Source organism: Odocoileus virginianus, chromosome 26 (genome assembly GCF_023699985.2).
Source record: "Odocoileus virginianus isolate 20LAN1187 ecotype Illinois chromosome 26, Ovbor_1.2, whole genome shotgun sequence".
In the NCBI taxonomy this organism is placed as follows: Eukaryota; Metazoa; Chordata; class Mammalia; order Artiodactyla; family Cervidae; genus Odocoileus; species Odocoileus virginianus.
In genome coordinates, this window is record NC_069699.1 from 14,284,243 (window position 1) to 14,301,390 (window position 17,148).

The 17,148-nt window shown below is 41.1% G+C and overlaps 1 protein-coding gene and 1 long non-coding RNA gene across 5 annotated transcripts in view; one reads left to right on the plus strand and one right to left on the minus strand.

Moving 5' to 3' along the window:
- Positions 1–17,148, plus strand: part of ZNF197 (zinc finger protein 197) — a 54,864-nt gene that overhangs the window by 14,679 nt on the left and 23,037 nt on the right. Inside the window, exons 6-8 of one of the 4 annotated variants that reach the window (XR_011483636.1) lie at positions 5,727–5,863; positions 6,756–6,870; positions 14,157–14,340. Coding sequence is in view for 1 of the 4 variants with exons in the window: in XM_070455548.1 (XP_070311649.1) it covers positions 14,625–15,177 (553 nt within the window). In the remaining 3 variants the exon portion in view is untranslated. Of the gene's footprint in view, positions 1–5,726; positions 5,864–6,755; positions 6,871–14,156; positions 14,341–14,584; positions 15,178–17,148 lie in introns of those variants that run through there. The other 3 variants (XM_070455548.1, XM_070455546.1, XM_020869323.2) reach the window with 3 other exon arrangements.
- Positions 1,218–4,751, minus strand: LOC139031221 (uncharacterized). The gene is made up of 3 exons (XR_011483640.1): positions 4,208–4,751; positions 2,736–2,829; positions 1,218–2,663 (listed from the first exon to the last, which is right to left on the minus strand). It is a non-coding gene; the product is annotated as an uncharacterized lncRNA (long non-coding RNA).

The following is a 17,148-nucleotide window of genomic DNA, read 5'->3' on the forward strand; positions in this document are numbered from 1 at the left end:
TTTTGCCTGCTTTGCAAAATGTTTTTCTTTAATTACTATGGAAGAATTTGAATAATATGGGAATGATTCTTTGAACAACGAAAATAACTCTGCCCAATCTGTTTTGGGGGATAGGGGAATTGAGAGGGACAAAATTTTTTTTGTCCCTCCCCACCCTGAGACGCATAAATCTATAGAAGCATTTTAATTTTTTCAGTTGTTGCCCTCTTTAAGTTTCTACTTCTGTGTAAATTTTGGTGATACATATCTGGAAGTCATCTTTTTTACTGGACTGACAGTGGCATAAAGTTGCACTTCGTATTCTATAAAGTTCTTTTACTCTTTTGTACATGTAGTTAGAGCTCTGTTTCATCCATAATGTTTTACATTTTGGTTTCCTTTCAGTTTTTCTTTTGTGATTGCCATGTTGATTTTGTTTTTCTTTTGAACTCTACTTTTTCTTGAGTATATATTTTCATATGTCCTTTCACTGCCTCAAGTTGGAGAGACTTTTCATTAGCCTCATTTCTCTCTTTTTTTTAATTACTGAGTGATTTTGAGTCCTGATACTTGTCCCAAGATAGGGAAAGTGACTTTTCCTTTAATTGTTCTATAAGCTATTTGCATGCTATTAAATTATCTGTTTAGATCTGGAACTAGAAGATGAGTTCTAAATTTTCATTGCTAGTATGCTATGCAGGAGTAAAGTAAAGGAGCAGCTCAGCATTTTACTAATCTGGTTGAAAACTTTCCACCCAGAGCCCCCTTTTTTCTTTTTTGTTCGGCTTTTATATGAGTCCAGTGAAGGCTCTTTCCACATGCACTACCTATTGCAAATAGCTTTATTGTAAAAGAACTGAGTATGGAAAACCCTTCAGTCCCCAAGACTTTATTTTACCTTGGCAACTCCAAATTGAGAAAAGAACGTATCCTGAGATGTTTGAGAAAACATTCAGTTATATGAAACATCCACCAGAGACTTTTTATGCTTCCAGGAAACCTGCTTATTTGTGTGTGGGAAAACGTTGGCTATAGTTTATTTCTTGTTTGACATCACAAAGTCCACCTGTGCTGTTTTTTAAAGGGCAAGAAACCATTCATTCAGAGCTTCTATTATTTGCTACACATTTTTGAAAGATAGTATTCCTGGAATAAGTGTTGAAAGCTTTTAGTTATTCCACATGGGTTCTGCTTCATTCCTGAGTCCACAGTGCAGGTAAAGAATAACAGCAGTGTGATAGAGCTTGTAATTTATTCTTAAAAATCAGACAAAATTTATGCCCAGGAGATAGTTCAGATGATCAGATGTGGTGGTGAACATACTAGGAGCTGGACATTTACCCTCTTATCTCTTACACAAAAATTATTCTACAGGTATATTCTGCATCTCAAACCCTGGTAATTTTCCTTCTAAGTAGGAAAGGTCAGGAGATGTTGGGTGCTGACAAGTTGTTGAGTATTCCATGTTGGAAGACATTTCTCTTAAGTTGACCTCTTGGAGTGCTACAAAGGATACTCTAGGTGTTTAAGGACAAGTTGTGAACACCCACAGGGCAGCTCTTTCTGTATAGAAAATTAAAAACAACCCCCCTACCCCTAACATTAGGATGTGTTCTAGCCTGATGTGGCTTTATGTAACACTTGTCCAAGGGGGATAATGGGAAGGTATTATGACATCAGCTTTTTCCAAGTACCTAATGGTACAAGTATCTGACCCAGATAGTGTAGACTGATTTACTCCTTGCTGCACCAGAACAGTCTTCCCACTAATATATGCATAAGGCCAATGGGTTGTACTTTGCCCAGTTGGATGCCCTGTAGGATGGATTCATTTTCCCTTTTAAGACATAGGAACACCTTACATGAAAACGGTAAGAAATATTTGGCGTCCCTAATGCTTTTCAGATCAGTGACTCTTGGTTAGGAATTTCTAGCTGACTGAAAATGTAATGTTTTTCAGGTCACTGAATTCAGTGACTTAAATATTTCTCAAGATGTACATACAGTTGGCATTTTATGATATCAGGCTTCTCCCCCAAGTTTCAGTTGCATTGTCTTGTAAATAGATGATGTATTTAAAAGATATTCAGTTTTCCAACTTTGTGCCATATAGATTGTGGATGGAGAGGCACAGAGCCAACAGTCGCACAAGTTTCAGTACAATGAGATGAATGGATACAGTAACCACAGAACAACATGCATTCTCCTAAGACTAAATAAGGAGTGGCTGCATGTTCAGGGCTACAGGGTGCATAGGTAAATACTCATCCACCAGCATGTGTGCATTATACTTTGATTCCCAGTTGGGTAAGATTGAAAAATGCTATATCCCATCTTTGAGACTGTGTGGCTGCCCACGCAAGGAGGAAACAGAACAATGCAATTACACTACCTGTAGTGACCCTGGCAAGTCAGTATGATTTCACAAAAAGGATATTAGTGAAACCTCTAGTTAGTATTCAGGCTGTGTTTGCGATGAGCAAAAATTGATGACACCCAAGCTCTCAATGGGGAACCATGTTGCTGGTGCCCCTAGGAGTCCAGGGGTGTGCACCCTAGTCCAGGGGCCATTCACAAAGAAGGTGATGGTGGCAGCTGCTGTAGTGCTAGAGTTAAAGCCACGGACGTGTGTTCTCTAAGCTGTGCGTGCTAGCCATGGTCAACATTGGTCCCAGCAAGGAGCACTGAAATAATGAGAGAGAAGGAGTCATTTAAAGACTTTCAAAAGAGAACTGTTAGAGGAACGCTAAATTCACCTCTTCTTGGGGTTCCCTGAGGTTTCCATTGAGAGTGTATATATGGGATATTTGAACTGTAGAATCAGCAACAGCTGGACAATTTCCCCAAAATCTACAAGAATAAGAGAAGTTGCACATCTTGTTGGGGGCCTCTGAGCAATACTCTGCATAAAGTAAGAGTTAGAAATATCTTATATTGGGGCAGAGCTAAAGATATGCTCCACCTTCCTACTCCATACAAGAAGTTATCATGTCCTGGCCTGTGATTAATACCAAGGGCAAAGCAGTCTTCGACAAGCCACCTGGTCTGAATCTCCAGATTCTGGAACACCCTTTTCTCTCTTGAGTCATGAGTGGGTCATCACTAAGTATGTTGCTTCTGAAGGAAGTCAGGAAGTTTGCTTGGACTGCCATAGCGAAGTACCACAGACTGGGTAGCTTAATCAACAGAAACGTGATTTTTCAGTTAAGGAGTAGAAAGTTTGAGATCAAGGTGTCAGCAGAGTTGATTTCTTCTCAAGCCTCTCTCCTGGCCTTATAGATGGGCATCTCCTATCTTTACATTCAGTTCATGTCCTAATTTCCTGTTCTTACACAGTGGCATTGAAGTAGGATGTGCCCCCAGTGACCTCTTTTATCCTTTATTATCAGTTTAAAGGCTCTGTCTCTAAATAAAATCTCATTGTGAAGTCCTGGGATTTAGAAGGACCTCAGCACAGAGATTTGCAGGGAACACAGTTTAGGCCATACTATAATTTTATCCCTCTCCCTGAACCTGTTCCTCTTACAATCTATTTCTAGAAAACAATCTTATTTTAGTTGCTCAGATCAATAACCATGGAGTCATCCTTAACCAACATCCAATTCATTAGCAAATCATGTTGGACATGTCTTCAAAATACGTGTATCTTCTCATCACCTCCATCCACCGTCATTTCGTATCTGGAATACTTCAGTAGCTTCTTCAGCTTTCTACTTCTACTCTTGTCCACCCTTAGACTGTTCTCAACAGAGCAAACTTTTAAAGTATTATGTTACGGAGTGAAACATAGACCTTACAGAAACAGGTTTCTTGGTTGCTTTTATAGCTGATAGCTTATAAACCTTTGAACATGTGGCAAGAGGGAAGAAAAGGTAAGATCATGTCACTTTTCAGTCCCCATACCCTCCTGTGTTATTTGTGATATCCACAGCCCTTATGGCCCAAAGTGTGCACCCCCTCTTCTTTTAAGGCCTTTGATTCCTGATGTTTCATCTATCAGGGTAGCCACTGCCTTAACTGATCACTTCCTGTCTCTGCCTTCCCTTTCATAGTCCCATTGCCACCTATCCCCTTCTCTCTCTCTCTCCTTTTCTTTCTCCTGACTCACTACTATGTTCTATGTATTGTCTCCTCTGACTTGAAGTTAAGCTTCATGGGGCAGCTTCATTTTCTTCACTACAGTATCTGCGAGACTAGAACAATGACATAATAGGCACTCAACACTTACATACTGCGGGTACACGGTAGCTTTGAGGCTGAAAAGAGGAATGTGTGGAAAAGATGACTTTTCTGCTCAGCAGCCAGAGCTCGGGCTTTGACTTCAGGGAGACTCACTTCAAGGAAGGCTAGGCTCACTTCAAGGAAGGATTGGTCCCTCTTCCCGCCGTAAGTCCCTTCCTCAGGCCCCACCTCTTCTAGGGCTCTCCGCACATTGGCGGATCTCTGCGCCCTTTCGCCCTGCCAACCAATGATAGGACAAAACTGGGCGAGAGGCGGGGCCAGGGCTCCCACAGATCAGTGGGCTGGCGAGGGGTCTGGAGGACTCCAACCTCTCGAGCACAGAGGTGCAGAAACCTCCCGATGCCTAGAAAGACCGGACGTTTAGGGTGGGAGTTAATGGGGCATCAGTGACGTAGTTCCTTCTCCGCTTTGTTCCGAGACGTGGGTCGGGAGCTTTTGGTGAGGGGTATGTGGCAGCCGGTGTGGGGTTTGGGCCGGTTCTGGGAGCGGGAGGGGCACACAACCCCGGGGCCAGGCCTGCTTCACCGCTGCCAGCTGCGGAGACGGAGGCGCGGCAGTTCAAGGGGTCGTTGTGGGGCCCCCCTCCCCTCGTTCGGCGCTGGCCCTTTGTCTTGAGTCTTCTCCCACGCTGCTCACTTCGGACTGGGCTGACAGGAGAGACTAAACGGTATCATCCCCGCTGCTAGCCATGGGACCAACCTGGTAATAGCGGTCCGAGTCCCGCCCAGGCTCCAGAGGCCTCCCCAACACTACGTATTTGATTCAGATCACCAGTATAATCCCTGATGTGTTCCTTGGGAGAAAACGGACCCAGAGAGGAGGGCAGAGTCTTGCCCAAGGTTACTTATTCATTCATTCATTCAACAAATACTTAGCATCAACTAGTAGTGTATTAGATCTGGGGATTACAGTTGTGTACAAGGCAGAACTATATTTTTGGTATGGAAGAAATGGAACAAGCTTTAAGAGTTAGACGCACGGTCTGGGAATCTGAAGGCAAAAAGACAAAACCATTTTTGAGTCCTATCGATCCTGAGAGATAGGTAATCATAAGAAATTCTCCTTCTAGCATTCCATCTAGCTTTAGCCTTATTTCTTCCTGTCTTTAAAGACACTTAACTGAGCAAAGTTTCCCTCATCTCTTTTCTGCAAACTTTTGTTGGAAAGTTGGATTTCAGAGAATTTCTCAGTTCGAATTTATTTTTCAGTTAGAGAAGAATATGGAGACTTATGATATCAACAGAACAGTTGAAAAGGAGTGACTGTGGTATGATGGAATGAGGATTTCCTTCGGACACAGAAAACTTATCTCTTACTATACATACAGCCTTCAAAAAGTCATTCAATCTCTGGGAACTTCATTTCCTCATCTTTAAAATGGGAATGATCATCCTTACTGCTCGCAGTTCAGTAGGAAGGGAAGTGACCCAGGGATGGGACATTGCCCTGAGTGTCTGCTTGCAATTGAGGTCTTAGAATACTCAGTCATTTCTATGTGTTTACAGTGATCCAAGACCCCACTAGGAACTTTTTCACCAAACCCAAAGAAGAGATGAGGCAAGATCTGTGCTGGGCAGAGATCCTTTGGAGTGAGGCAACTGTACACAGACATGAAAGTGAACCATTTTCTTCTCTTCAGCAGGTGAGATCTTTATTGTGATATTAATTAGTTTGGGGAATGGGAATCCTACCTGCCAGAGAATGTGGGGACCAGGGCTGAAAGGGAGCGTTTCTGAAGAAAAACAGTAGTGAGAGGAGGCCCTCTAGATCCTGAGTAGTAGAATTTTGGAATGGAGGAAGGGTGATGTAGTGGAACTCCAATTTGGGTGTCAGGAGACTTTAACTTGAGTCTTAGCTCTCCTCTAAGTTCCAGTTTCCCCATCTCAAAATTTTTATGAGACTAGGTGGTCTGCAAGTTTCCTCCCAAATCTGACATTCTGAGAATCTCTGAACAGTCAGACGAAGTCAGTCTCTTAGGGAATTTAAGCCCTTGGATGGCTCTGTTGAGACAGAACTACCAAGAATGTCAGTATTGTCAGTATAGACAATATGAAGTACCAAAGGGATGAACTAGTGGAGGGATGGAGGTGGTCATGTGTAGAGGGTGCACTTCTCACCATCGTACACCCAGATAAAATTGGCTAGCATCCTGAACTTATTGAGTATTTTGAATCAAACTTTTATTGAGCCCTCTGTGCCAGGCACTGTGTGGGATACACATATGAATATCATGGGCCCTTTTCTCTGTAGGCTTAGAGCTTAAAGTGTACATGTGAAGAGGAGGGATGCAGACATACACACAAGGAATTACAGTATAAGGCAACTCAATATTACAGATTTATTATGGCATTTTTTTAAGTGCAGAAATTTTTATATGGTCAAATCTATTAGCTTTTTTTCAGCCTTTGTTTTATGCGTAAGGCCTAGACCTTTCTCTCTCTGAGATCAAGGTATTTCCTTCTAGTTCTTTTTTTTTTTTTCTTACAATTTTTACATTTCACTCATCTGTTTCTCTTGAATTTATTTATTTTCAGGTATTGCCTCTTATTCATCACTCCACTGTAGCTAATCAGTAACCAAAGACATGTGACTCAAAAGGACCTGAAAGTCTGAGGATCCTGGTGAATTAGAGGAATGCAATCTCACTAGGTAAAATCTCTGTCTCTATTGGAATAGAACTTGCTCTTTGTGGGTTCCTCACAGCCTAAAATGAATGGTACTCCTGAGATTAAGACACTCACCCATCAGACTCAGGCATTGTGGGTCAGAGACCTGTGGAGCCTCTTTGGTCCTGTTCCACTTGCTGGTTGCCTAAGGTTGTAGTTTTCTGCTCAGTTGCCTGGATACCCCTAGTAATGTGCTGTCCTTATCATCTTATCTGTCCCTTGTACTCCTTTAGCCAACACCCCATCTCTACTGTCAGGGAATTCTTCCAGAATTTCTGAGCAAATTTCCCATCTATTTGGGCAGAGGAAAAATAGTTAGGTTTTCTTTTGATCAAACTCTCCTTGAACTAGTGCTCCCTACTGTAGTGATAAGTCTTGCCTTTTCCTCAGGTCCTCCAGAACCACCCTGAGCTTCCTTACTGCACAACCTTGCACATTTCTCTTTCTCCCTCCCTGCCCTTTAACCAAAACCTCTATTTTAGTAAGCTTATATTCTCATGACTTCCTCTGTCTTCTGTATCTTATTCTCAAGTTTGTATTCCTGACATACTCTTTTTCTTCCTCTTATCTAAAGTGTTTCCCCACATTCTCATCTTTCTTTTTTTTTTTCTTTTTTTGACTTGAACCATTTTTAAAGTCTTTATTGAATTTGTTACAATATTGTTTCTATTGTTTATGTTCTGGTTTTTAGTCCCAAAGCATTTGGGACCTTAGCTCCCCAACCAGAGTTAGAATCCGCACCCCCTACATTGAAAGGCGAAATCTTCACTTCTGGACTGCCAGGAAAGTCCTTCTCATCTTTCTTAGTGATATTATCATTCTCAATATTCAGATCTGGATCTGATGATCCAGAGTTCTTTCCTTTAGTCATCCTCTGTATCCAGTCATATATATGCATATGGTTTCCTGGAAATAGCTGGACTTATTTTCTCTCCTGTCATTATTCTGGACCAGGGTCTTGCTCTCTCAGACATCTGTGTATTCATTTAGCAAACATTCATTCAGCACCAAGAAAGTGGCAGGCCCTCTGATGGTCACCCATGCTGCATCCCTAAATTCCCAACTCATTTTCCTTCCTCCATTATTTGTTTCTACTCTAATCCATCTGGGCTAATCTTCCTAAAGCATTTCTTTCCTAATTTCACTTTTGGATAGGGTGATATAAAATTTATTGTCTAAATTGGGATACTTTTGTAAATGAATGGTGGTGGTGGTGGTTTAGTCGCTAAGTAGTGTCCGACTCTTGCGACCCCATGGACTGTAGCCTGCCAGGCTCCTCTGTTCATGGGATTTTCCCATGGACAAGAATACTGGAATGGATTGCCATTTCCTTCTCCAGGAAATCTTCTCGACCCAGGGATTGAACCCAGGTCTCCTGCATTGCAGGCAGATTCTTTACTGACTCAGCTATGAGGGAAGCCCAAATGAATGGGGGCACTATTAATAATGATGCTATAAAAAAAAAAAAGTAAAGAATAATGGTGCTGGAATACAAGGTATAAACCAGGACTGTTCTGGGAAAACCAGGGTGTATGATTACCTACTTCTAGGTGGCAAGTTTTAGATACTTTGTTTTTAATTTTCTCAATTTACTTCTCATGGAATACGCCATTGCCTCTTATGTTTTCCACTTCATGAAACAGAAACATGAATGTGCTGGGGGTGGAGGGAGGTCTGGTACTAGAAGAAATGAATGGCATTGCTTGAAAAACTATACTCTTGGTAAGTGAGAATGAGAAGGAAAGTAACGAGAGAGGAGAGTAGCAAGGTAGAAAAATTAACATAGAAAATGGAAAGGGAGCTAAGGGTAGATTTCACTCTTGTGTTTAGAACTTTTTTCCCATTGATTGTCAGATCGTAACCATATATTTTGCCCTGTAATTTCAGTGTTCTGGCTGGTATCACTTCAGGTAACTTGATTGTTTCATTCCTTCATTTGTTCATTCAGGAACAACAGAAATTTTGAGTGCTTGATATGTGCCTGGGACTGTGCTAGGAATACGATAATGAACAAAATGTATAAAAATCCCTGCCTTCATGAAGTTATGGGATAGTGTAACCACCCAATTGTTTTCAGTACATCAACCCTGTGCCAGATTCCTTTTGAGAAAACAGTTCTTGCTTATCCTCAGGTTCAGCCAAAGTTCTGCCTTTCTTTTTAAACTTTATTTTTATTTATTTATTTGTTTATTTTGGCTGTACTGTGTGGCATATGGGATCTTAGTTCACTGACCAAGGGATCAAACCCATACCCTCTGCAGTGGAAGTGCAGATTCTTAATCACTGGACCACCAGGGACATCCCATTTCTGCCTTTTTAAAGCACCCTTCCCCAAGCATCCCAAGCCCTAGTATTCACTGCATCTCCTAGACCCCTTCATCTCCTGATTGGGTGCACTATAAATTTGTGATTGGTTCTAATAGTGTATTACCATTATGCCAGTGTAAGTTCCTTAAATGTAGGTATGATATTGCATGCTTATATTAGTCTTCTTGGGCAGCCATAACAAAATTTCACAGACTGGGTGGCTTAAGCGGTAGACATTTATCTTCTCACAGTTCTGGAGGATGGAGGTCCAAGAGCAAGGTGACTGACTATTTTTGGTTTTTGATGAGGACTCTTTTCCTGGCTTGTAGATGGCTCCCTTCATGCTGTGTGCTCACATGGCTTCCCTCGGTTTGTGCCTGTGGTAGGGAGGGGGCAGGAGTGCAAGTGCAAGTGGTAGGTCTTCTTGTATGGACACATTAATCCTGTTGGATCAGGGCCCCACCCTTATAACCTGCTTTAGTCTTAATTACCCCCTTAGAAGTCACATCTCCAAATATAGACACATTGGGGGCTTGGGATTATACATATGAATTATTTTGGGATACAGTCAATGTGTAACAGTCTTTTTTTTTTTTTTTTTGGCATTCAATATGGAGTTGTGTAAATACCTGGCTACTAATGTTTTTCCTGAGCACACCTTTCTGGAAGGCTGCAAGACATATTTCCATAATAGCCTTTAAGGGTAAAATAGATACTGCACTAGCTAACTGGGAAGTATTGGATCAGCCATGCCTAGAAGTGGGGTCTCCAGGGGCTGGCTTCAAGGCACTGTCTTATTCTGAATTTCTAAATTACTTTATTCTAGTAATTACGAAAATCTGTTCCTCTAAGTGAAAGTTGCTTAGTTGTGTCCGACTCTTTGCAACCCCATGTACTATTCAGCCCATGGAATTATCCAGGCCAGAATACTGGAGTGGGTAGCCTTTTCCTTCTCCAGGGGATCTTCACAACCCAGGAATTGAACCCAGGTCTCTCACAATGCAGATGGGCTCTTTACCAGCTGAGCCACAAGAGAAGCCCAAGAATAGTGGAGTGGGTAGCCTATCCCTTCTTCAGTGGATCTTCTTGACCCAGGAATCGAACCAGGATTTCTTGCATTACAGGCCGGTTCTTTACCAACTGAGCTATCAGGGAAGCCCCATTCCTCTAAAGTCATTTCCTTACTTTTCATAAATAATATTGTAGAAAGGAAAATAATTTAACAGTAGTACAGTTTAGCAGAGGACAATTTGCCAGCAAAATGGGAGGCCTTCATAACAGCAAATACATAAACTTATCCACCTGGTCATCCATCCATTCATTCATACAAACAGTTTCACTTTTATGCAACGGTGCTTTTTAAAAAGCTCTGTGTGAGATCCAGAACAGAGATATGTACATGGTAGAGTGTTCAATAATTGCTAGTTTAAGAAATGTATGAAGAAAAGAGAAAGTTTCAGAGAAGATTAAAAGTGGAAAAGAAGCTGAGAAAAAGCCATCAACTTTCTCAGAACTCTGGAGGTAGCTTCACTAGCTGTCCTGTTCTGCTCTGCAGTCCCCTGACTACTTCTAACTGGCTTCCTCCACCTGCTGACTCCTGTTTGATTAGGAGGGTGTAAGCAGCTGGTGTGAGTGTGCTCAGGATCCTGCCAAGTATCCTTGTCTCCTACCATTTTCTGTGCCTGCCCTTCTTGTCTTGCACACAAGTCTGTGTACATGTGCCTGTGTATCATATCAGTGGCACCAATACACTTCTGAGATGTGAACTCCAGCCTTCACAGTTCTTTTCTTGCTGGCCTTGAGCACTCACCATTGGATACGTCCCTCCTGCAGAGAGCCTGACTCTGTTTATCACAAAGCTATGAGATAATGAAAATTAGTCAAACTTTTAAGTCTTTATTGAATTTGTTACAATATTGCTTCTGTTTTATGTTTTGGTTTTTTGTCTGCAAGGCATGTGGGATCTTAACTCCCTGACAAAGGATTGAACCTGCAGCCCCTTCAGTGGAAGCCAAAGTTTTAAGCACTGAACTGCCAGGGAAGCCCCCCATCAAATTTTTTGAAAATCAGTAGGCAGTACTGCAAAACTGTCATTCCTTCTGACCCAGTAACTCACTTATATCCTAGGAATATATTTCAGTAAGAAGAAAACTTTTATGTGTCTAGAGTGATCATGATAGCATTATTGATTGTAGTTAAACCTCAGGGAACAACAGAAACATCTGACACTAGCAAAATTATGGGTAAATTGTAATGAGTTTAATTGGTGGTGCATTATGTAGTCAAAAAATAATAATGAAGTGGAAGTGAAAGTGTTAGTCACTCAGTCGTGTCCAATCTTTGTGACCCCATGGATTGTAGCCTGCTAGACTCCTCTGTCCATGGAATTCTCCAAGCAAGAATGCTGAAGTGGGTAGCCATTCCTTTCTCCAGGGGATCTTCCTGACCCAAGGATCAAACCTGGGTCCTGCATTGCAGGCAGATTCTTTACCGTTTGAGCCACCAGGGAGTTAATTGCAATATGAAAAATACTTTTTTTTTTTTTCCCTTTTTTTTTTTTTTTGTTTTTTTTTTTTTAAGTGAAAGTCACTCAGTTGAGTCCGACTCTTTGCGACCCCATGGACTGTATAGTCCCTGGAATTCTCCAGGCCAGAAATATTGGAGTGGGTAGCCTTTCCCTTCTCCAGGGGATCTTCCCAACCCAGGGATCGAACCCAGGTCTCCCGCATTGCAGGTGGATGCTTTACTAGCTGAGCCACAAGGGAAGCCTTGAAAAATACTTATAAAAAACTAAGAATGCAAAATTGTATGTATTGTATATTTACAACTACCATTATGAGTATGGACAAGTCTGAGAAGGAATATAGTAAAAGGAGAATTAGTGATGTGTTAGTATCGTGGAGTCAGCTTTCAGTTTTCTTTTATGACTCAACCTTCTCTAGATTTGAGGTCTGTTAGAGCTATCTATATATTGGTTTCCCTAGTAACTCAGATGGTAAAGCATCTGCCTGCAATGCCAGAGACCTGGGTTCAATCCCTGGCCTGGGAAGATCCCCTGGAGAAGGAAATGGCAACCCACTCCAGTATTCTTGCCGGGAGAATTCCATGAACAGAGGAGCCTGGCAGGTTACAGTCCATGGGGTTGCAAAGAGTCGGACACGACTGAGCGACTAACACACACACAAACACACACACACAAACACAGTAACCTATATGTTCAGAATTTGACGTTAAACCAGTTGGGAAATTCCTGCTCCTCCTGACATTGGTTTCATGATATAAGTCTCTTTCAGTTGTGCTGCCCTCTGCTCTCACCCTCTTGCTATCTTTTTTTTTTTTTTTTTTTTTGTTGGATGGGGAGGAAGGCTTGTGGCATGTGGAAACTTAGTTCCCTGACTAGGGATCAAACCCATGCCCCCTGTGTTGGAATTGTGGAGTCTTTACCATTGAATTGCCAGAGAAGTCCCTCTCTTGCCATCTTTAGATAGCTTACCATTATGCCATGCAAAGTCCTCTCAGAGTTTTCCCCACTATGCTTTAATTAACCCTGTTCCCCAGTTCAGCCTCTCAGGTTCACCCCATAGACTCTGATTGGTAAAAAGAAGACAGACTGAACTTGCACAGTGTACCTGGATCCAGTTATAGACCAGCCCCTGCACAGTAGGCTATGATGTGACTAGACTTCAATATTGGAAGAAAAGTGTTACCCCTGAAAGGTTGCTGCTGAACGATAAGATGCGGGATTCTTGGCCTCTGGAGGAGACAATTCAATCCGGGGCCAGAGACGAGGCTGGATTGCTCAGAGCTTTTGTATAATAAAGTTTTATTAAAGTATAAAGGAGATAGAGAAAGCTTCTGACATAGGCATCAGAAGGGGGCAAAAGAGTACCCCCCCCTCCTAGTCTTTAGCTGTATGTTATATAGTCACTCACAGTCTGTTAATGAAAAGAAAGGAATGTCATAAAATTTAGAGTGGCACCAGATAATTCATCCCTGGCCATTAAACGATTGACTTGAATCTTGTAGAAGGGCAGAATACCAACAAATAGTTCCATTTAGATTAGGGGAACAATACCTGAGTAAGTAAGTTAGGCCGTTTGGCGGAACCAACTTGAAGATAGAGTCAGGGGTTCATTAACATATCTTAAGACAACATTTCCATACGAAAAATAAATGTATTGGTTAACTCAAGGTTTGAGAGTAGTTAGCTTTAGGTGGGACCAGGTGTCATGGCAACACAGCATGTTGAGAGAAACCTCCTTTTAAATTTGTATAGAGAAGGAAAGACATATGCTGGTTTGTTTCTTCCTGCCGCTTAAGAGAGATAAAAATGTCTGGCACTTGCAGCCTCTTTCCTCCATTTGGAGACCCCCTTGCCTTCCTGTCTGTTACCTTCTCACCCCTATCACAGCAGAGCTTAAGAAGAGGGATGTAGACAGGGACCTAGTACCTATACTAGAGCAAAAAATCTTAGTCACACTCTAAGATGGAATCCTCGTTACTATTTTATAAAACAATTTTTGAGCACCTGTTTTGTTCTAGCCACTATATCACTGGTGCTAGGGGAATAGGTCAGCATGAACTAAATGCCAAACTGACCTGAAGATTAGACATTTGAGCTACTGAACTTTTCTAGGGACCATATTATGAGTTAGATGGCTCCAATTCTGGGGGCAGAGCATAAGATAGGAAGAAACCAAGGGTGGTTTTTATACTACTCATTACTCATTCTGATACTGCACCTGTCGGGCTCCTGTCAGCTTCTCGCTTTCCATAAGCTTCCTCGCCTTTACCTTAGCCTGTATGTCTAACCTCATTTTTCTCATCTTTATGATCAGTCCTCCCTGCCTTACTTTTCCATGTGAGATCCTGTGGCCCAGCACATCTTGTTATCCTTGGATAATTCTCCTTCCTTGAGTATAGAGAGCAGGTGACATGCATAACTTCTGTTTCTTCTGTCAGATGGTGAAACGAGGACTGAGGAAGTATTGATTCCAAAATATCATTCCTGAAAAATCAGAGTCTCAACTTTCAAGAGAGCACCACAGAGAAGTATTACCAAGGAAGTCAAAATTTCGAAAGCACCTTTGAAGGGAAAGAAGATACTCGAGGGGCCACTGGGATGCTCCAAGCAAGAGAAAATGAGGAGAAAGACAAGAAACTTCAAACAAAAGACAGTTCAAGACAATAAAACACTCACAGAAGTGAGTGACCCAGAATCTGAAAAAGATGGCCCTACAATAAATGAGAGAATTCAGGCTGTAAAGAGACAGTATGTATGTACTGAGTGTGGGAAAGCCTTTAGTCAGAGTGCAAACCTCACAGTACATGAACGAATCCACACAGGAGAGAAACCCTATAAGTGTAAGGAATGTGGAAAAGCCTTCAGTCATAGCTCCAACCTGGTTGTTCATCGGAGAATCCACACAGGATTGAAGCCTTACACATGCAGCGAATGTGGGAAATCTTTCAGTGGTAAGTCCCACCTTATTCGGCACCAGGGAATCCACAGTGGGGAGAAAACCTATGAATGTAAGGAGTGTGGGAAAGCCTTTAGTCGGAGTTCTGGCCTGATTTCACACCACCGAGTTCACACTGGTGAGAAGCCCTACACATGTATTGAATGTGGGAAAGCCTTTAGTCGTAGTTCAAACCTTACTCAACATCAGAGAATGCACAAAGGAAAAAAAGTTTACAAGTGTAAGGAGTGTGGGAAAACATGTGTTTCTAATACAAAGATTATGGACCATCAGAGAATTCACACTGGGGAGAAGCCTTATGAATGTGACGAGTGTGGGAAAGCTTTCATCTTAAAGAAGACCCTTAATGAACATCAGCGACTGCATCGTAGAGAGAAACCTTACAAATGTAGTGAGTGTGGGAAAGCTTTTACTTCCAATCGTAATCTTATTGATCATCAGAGAGTTCACACTGGAGAGAAACCCTATAAATGTAATGAATGTGGGAAAACCTTCAGGCAAACTTCTCAAGTGATTCTACATTTGAGAACCCACACAAAGGAGAAACCCTATAAGTGCAGTGAGTGTGGGAAGGCCTATCGTTACAGCTCACAGCTTATTCAACATCAGAGAAAGCATAATGAGGAGAAAGAAATGTCATAAATAACATTGTTACAAAGTGGAGTGAATTGCTGCTTTTAGGAAAAGCAGTTTTTCAGTATCATCAACCTTAATTCTTTAAGTATCCACACAGGGAAAGTAATCAGAAGTAGACAAAGATTAACAGAAGCAGGTATTCATGCCAGCATCATGTATAACTGGAGGAAGAAAACTAGAGTTTCGACAGAACTGGGTTTAAGTGAATGATGGTCTATGCATATGATGGCTTTGCATCCATTGTAAACATTTAAAAAAATATTTAGTGCCATGGAAGAAATGATTTGAATAAAATGGAAGATAAATCAAAGAGAAAAACAATGAAATATCCAAATTAAAAAAAAATTTATGCAAAGGAAAAAATGGAAATTAAATAATACCAAACCAAAATATGAACAGTGATTATCTCTGGGTAATAGGATTATAGGTAATTTCTATTTTATTCTTTATACTTTTCTATGCTTTTCAGATTTTCTACAGTGAGAATGTACCACTTTTATAGTCAGGAAAAAAGTAGAGTATTTTTAAAATGCAATGAGCACATATTCATTTTCATTTAACAGTGTTTATGAAAGTTACAGACTCTAAAGTCCTAGGATTGCACCCTAATACTGACCTTAGTTCTGATACTAATACTGATCTGAGTTCAAATTCTGGCTTAAACCACTTATTAGCCAGTCACCTAACCCTTAGCAGGGGAACCCTCAGCAAGTCACTTCCTTTTAGAGCCTGTTTCCTGCATATTACATCATAAATACCAGTTGTTGGCCTTTGCAGTTTTAAGATAAACTGACTTTATAGTCATCAACAAAATATCTAATCCACTTTCTTAATCACTTTTAGGTTAAAAGAAAACAGTAAAAATTTACTATATTCTCTCCCACTGCTGTAGAAGGATCCAGAGAGAATAAAGAACCACCTAGGCTCCATCTTTTTGATATATATCTACAGAACCAGAAAAAAATTCCCCCGTATGAAGTTGGAACAATTGCAGTTTCATAACCTTTAAAGAGTCAGCATAATCTAAAACAAGGGGAAGACTGCCGTCACATGTTTTATAGACTTTAGTAGCTAAAATTGCAGACTTTTGGGTCAGATATATATATATGTTCTAATTCCAGATCTGCTATGCACTAGCTTGCCATTTTGGACAAGTCCCTTAACTGCCCTGAGCTGTAAGTTTATCTGTAAAATGGGAGTAACTACCTACCTCACCAGGTTGTTGTGAGGATTAAATGAGATAATGCCTATAAATGTGTGACCAGCCTTTATGTCCAGCCCTCTGAGAAGGCCTTAATCTGTTTTCAATAAGTATTTCAAACTTTTAAGACAGCTCAGAATCTGGGAACCCTTAGAACTGCCCCATTCTTAACTCAGTCATTCCTCCTCCTTTGTATACAATGAATGCATAAGCCTGACAACATTTGTCTTCTGCATGTGTACTGATACATCGTTTTAGGAACTACTGAGGATTTGATAGCCCATTTGTACAAGAAAATGGAGTCTCAAGTGAGGTTAGGTAACTGGCTAATAAGTGGTTTAAGCTAGAATTTGAACTCAGATCAGATTTTCAAGTCCATGCTTTCTGTGTTTTACCAAAGTGCCTCTGCCCATCATGATGGTTCTGTGAGTGGGAGACCAAGAAGTTGGAGTTCTCCTGAGTAACCACTTCTGTGAAAGGTGGTTGATGATATGTGGACAATTATAGGTTGATCATGGTTTCATAAGGAAGATGCTAAAAAGAAGTGGATGGTATGAAGTGTATATTTGGGTGGAAAGAGATTGTTTAGTTTTTGTCCTATTTTGTTTGATAGGATAATGGCTTATATATAATTTTG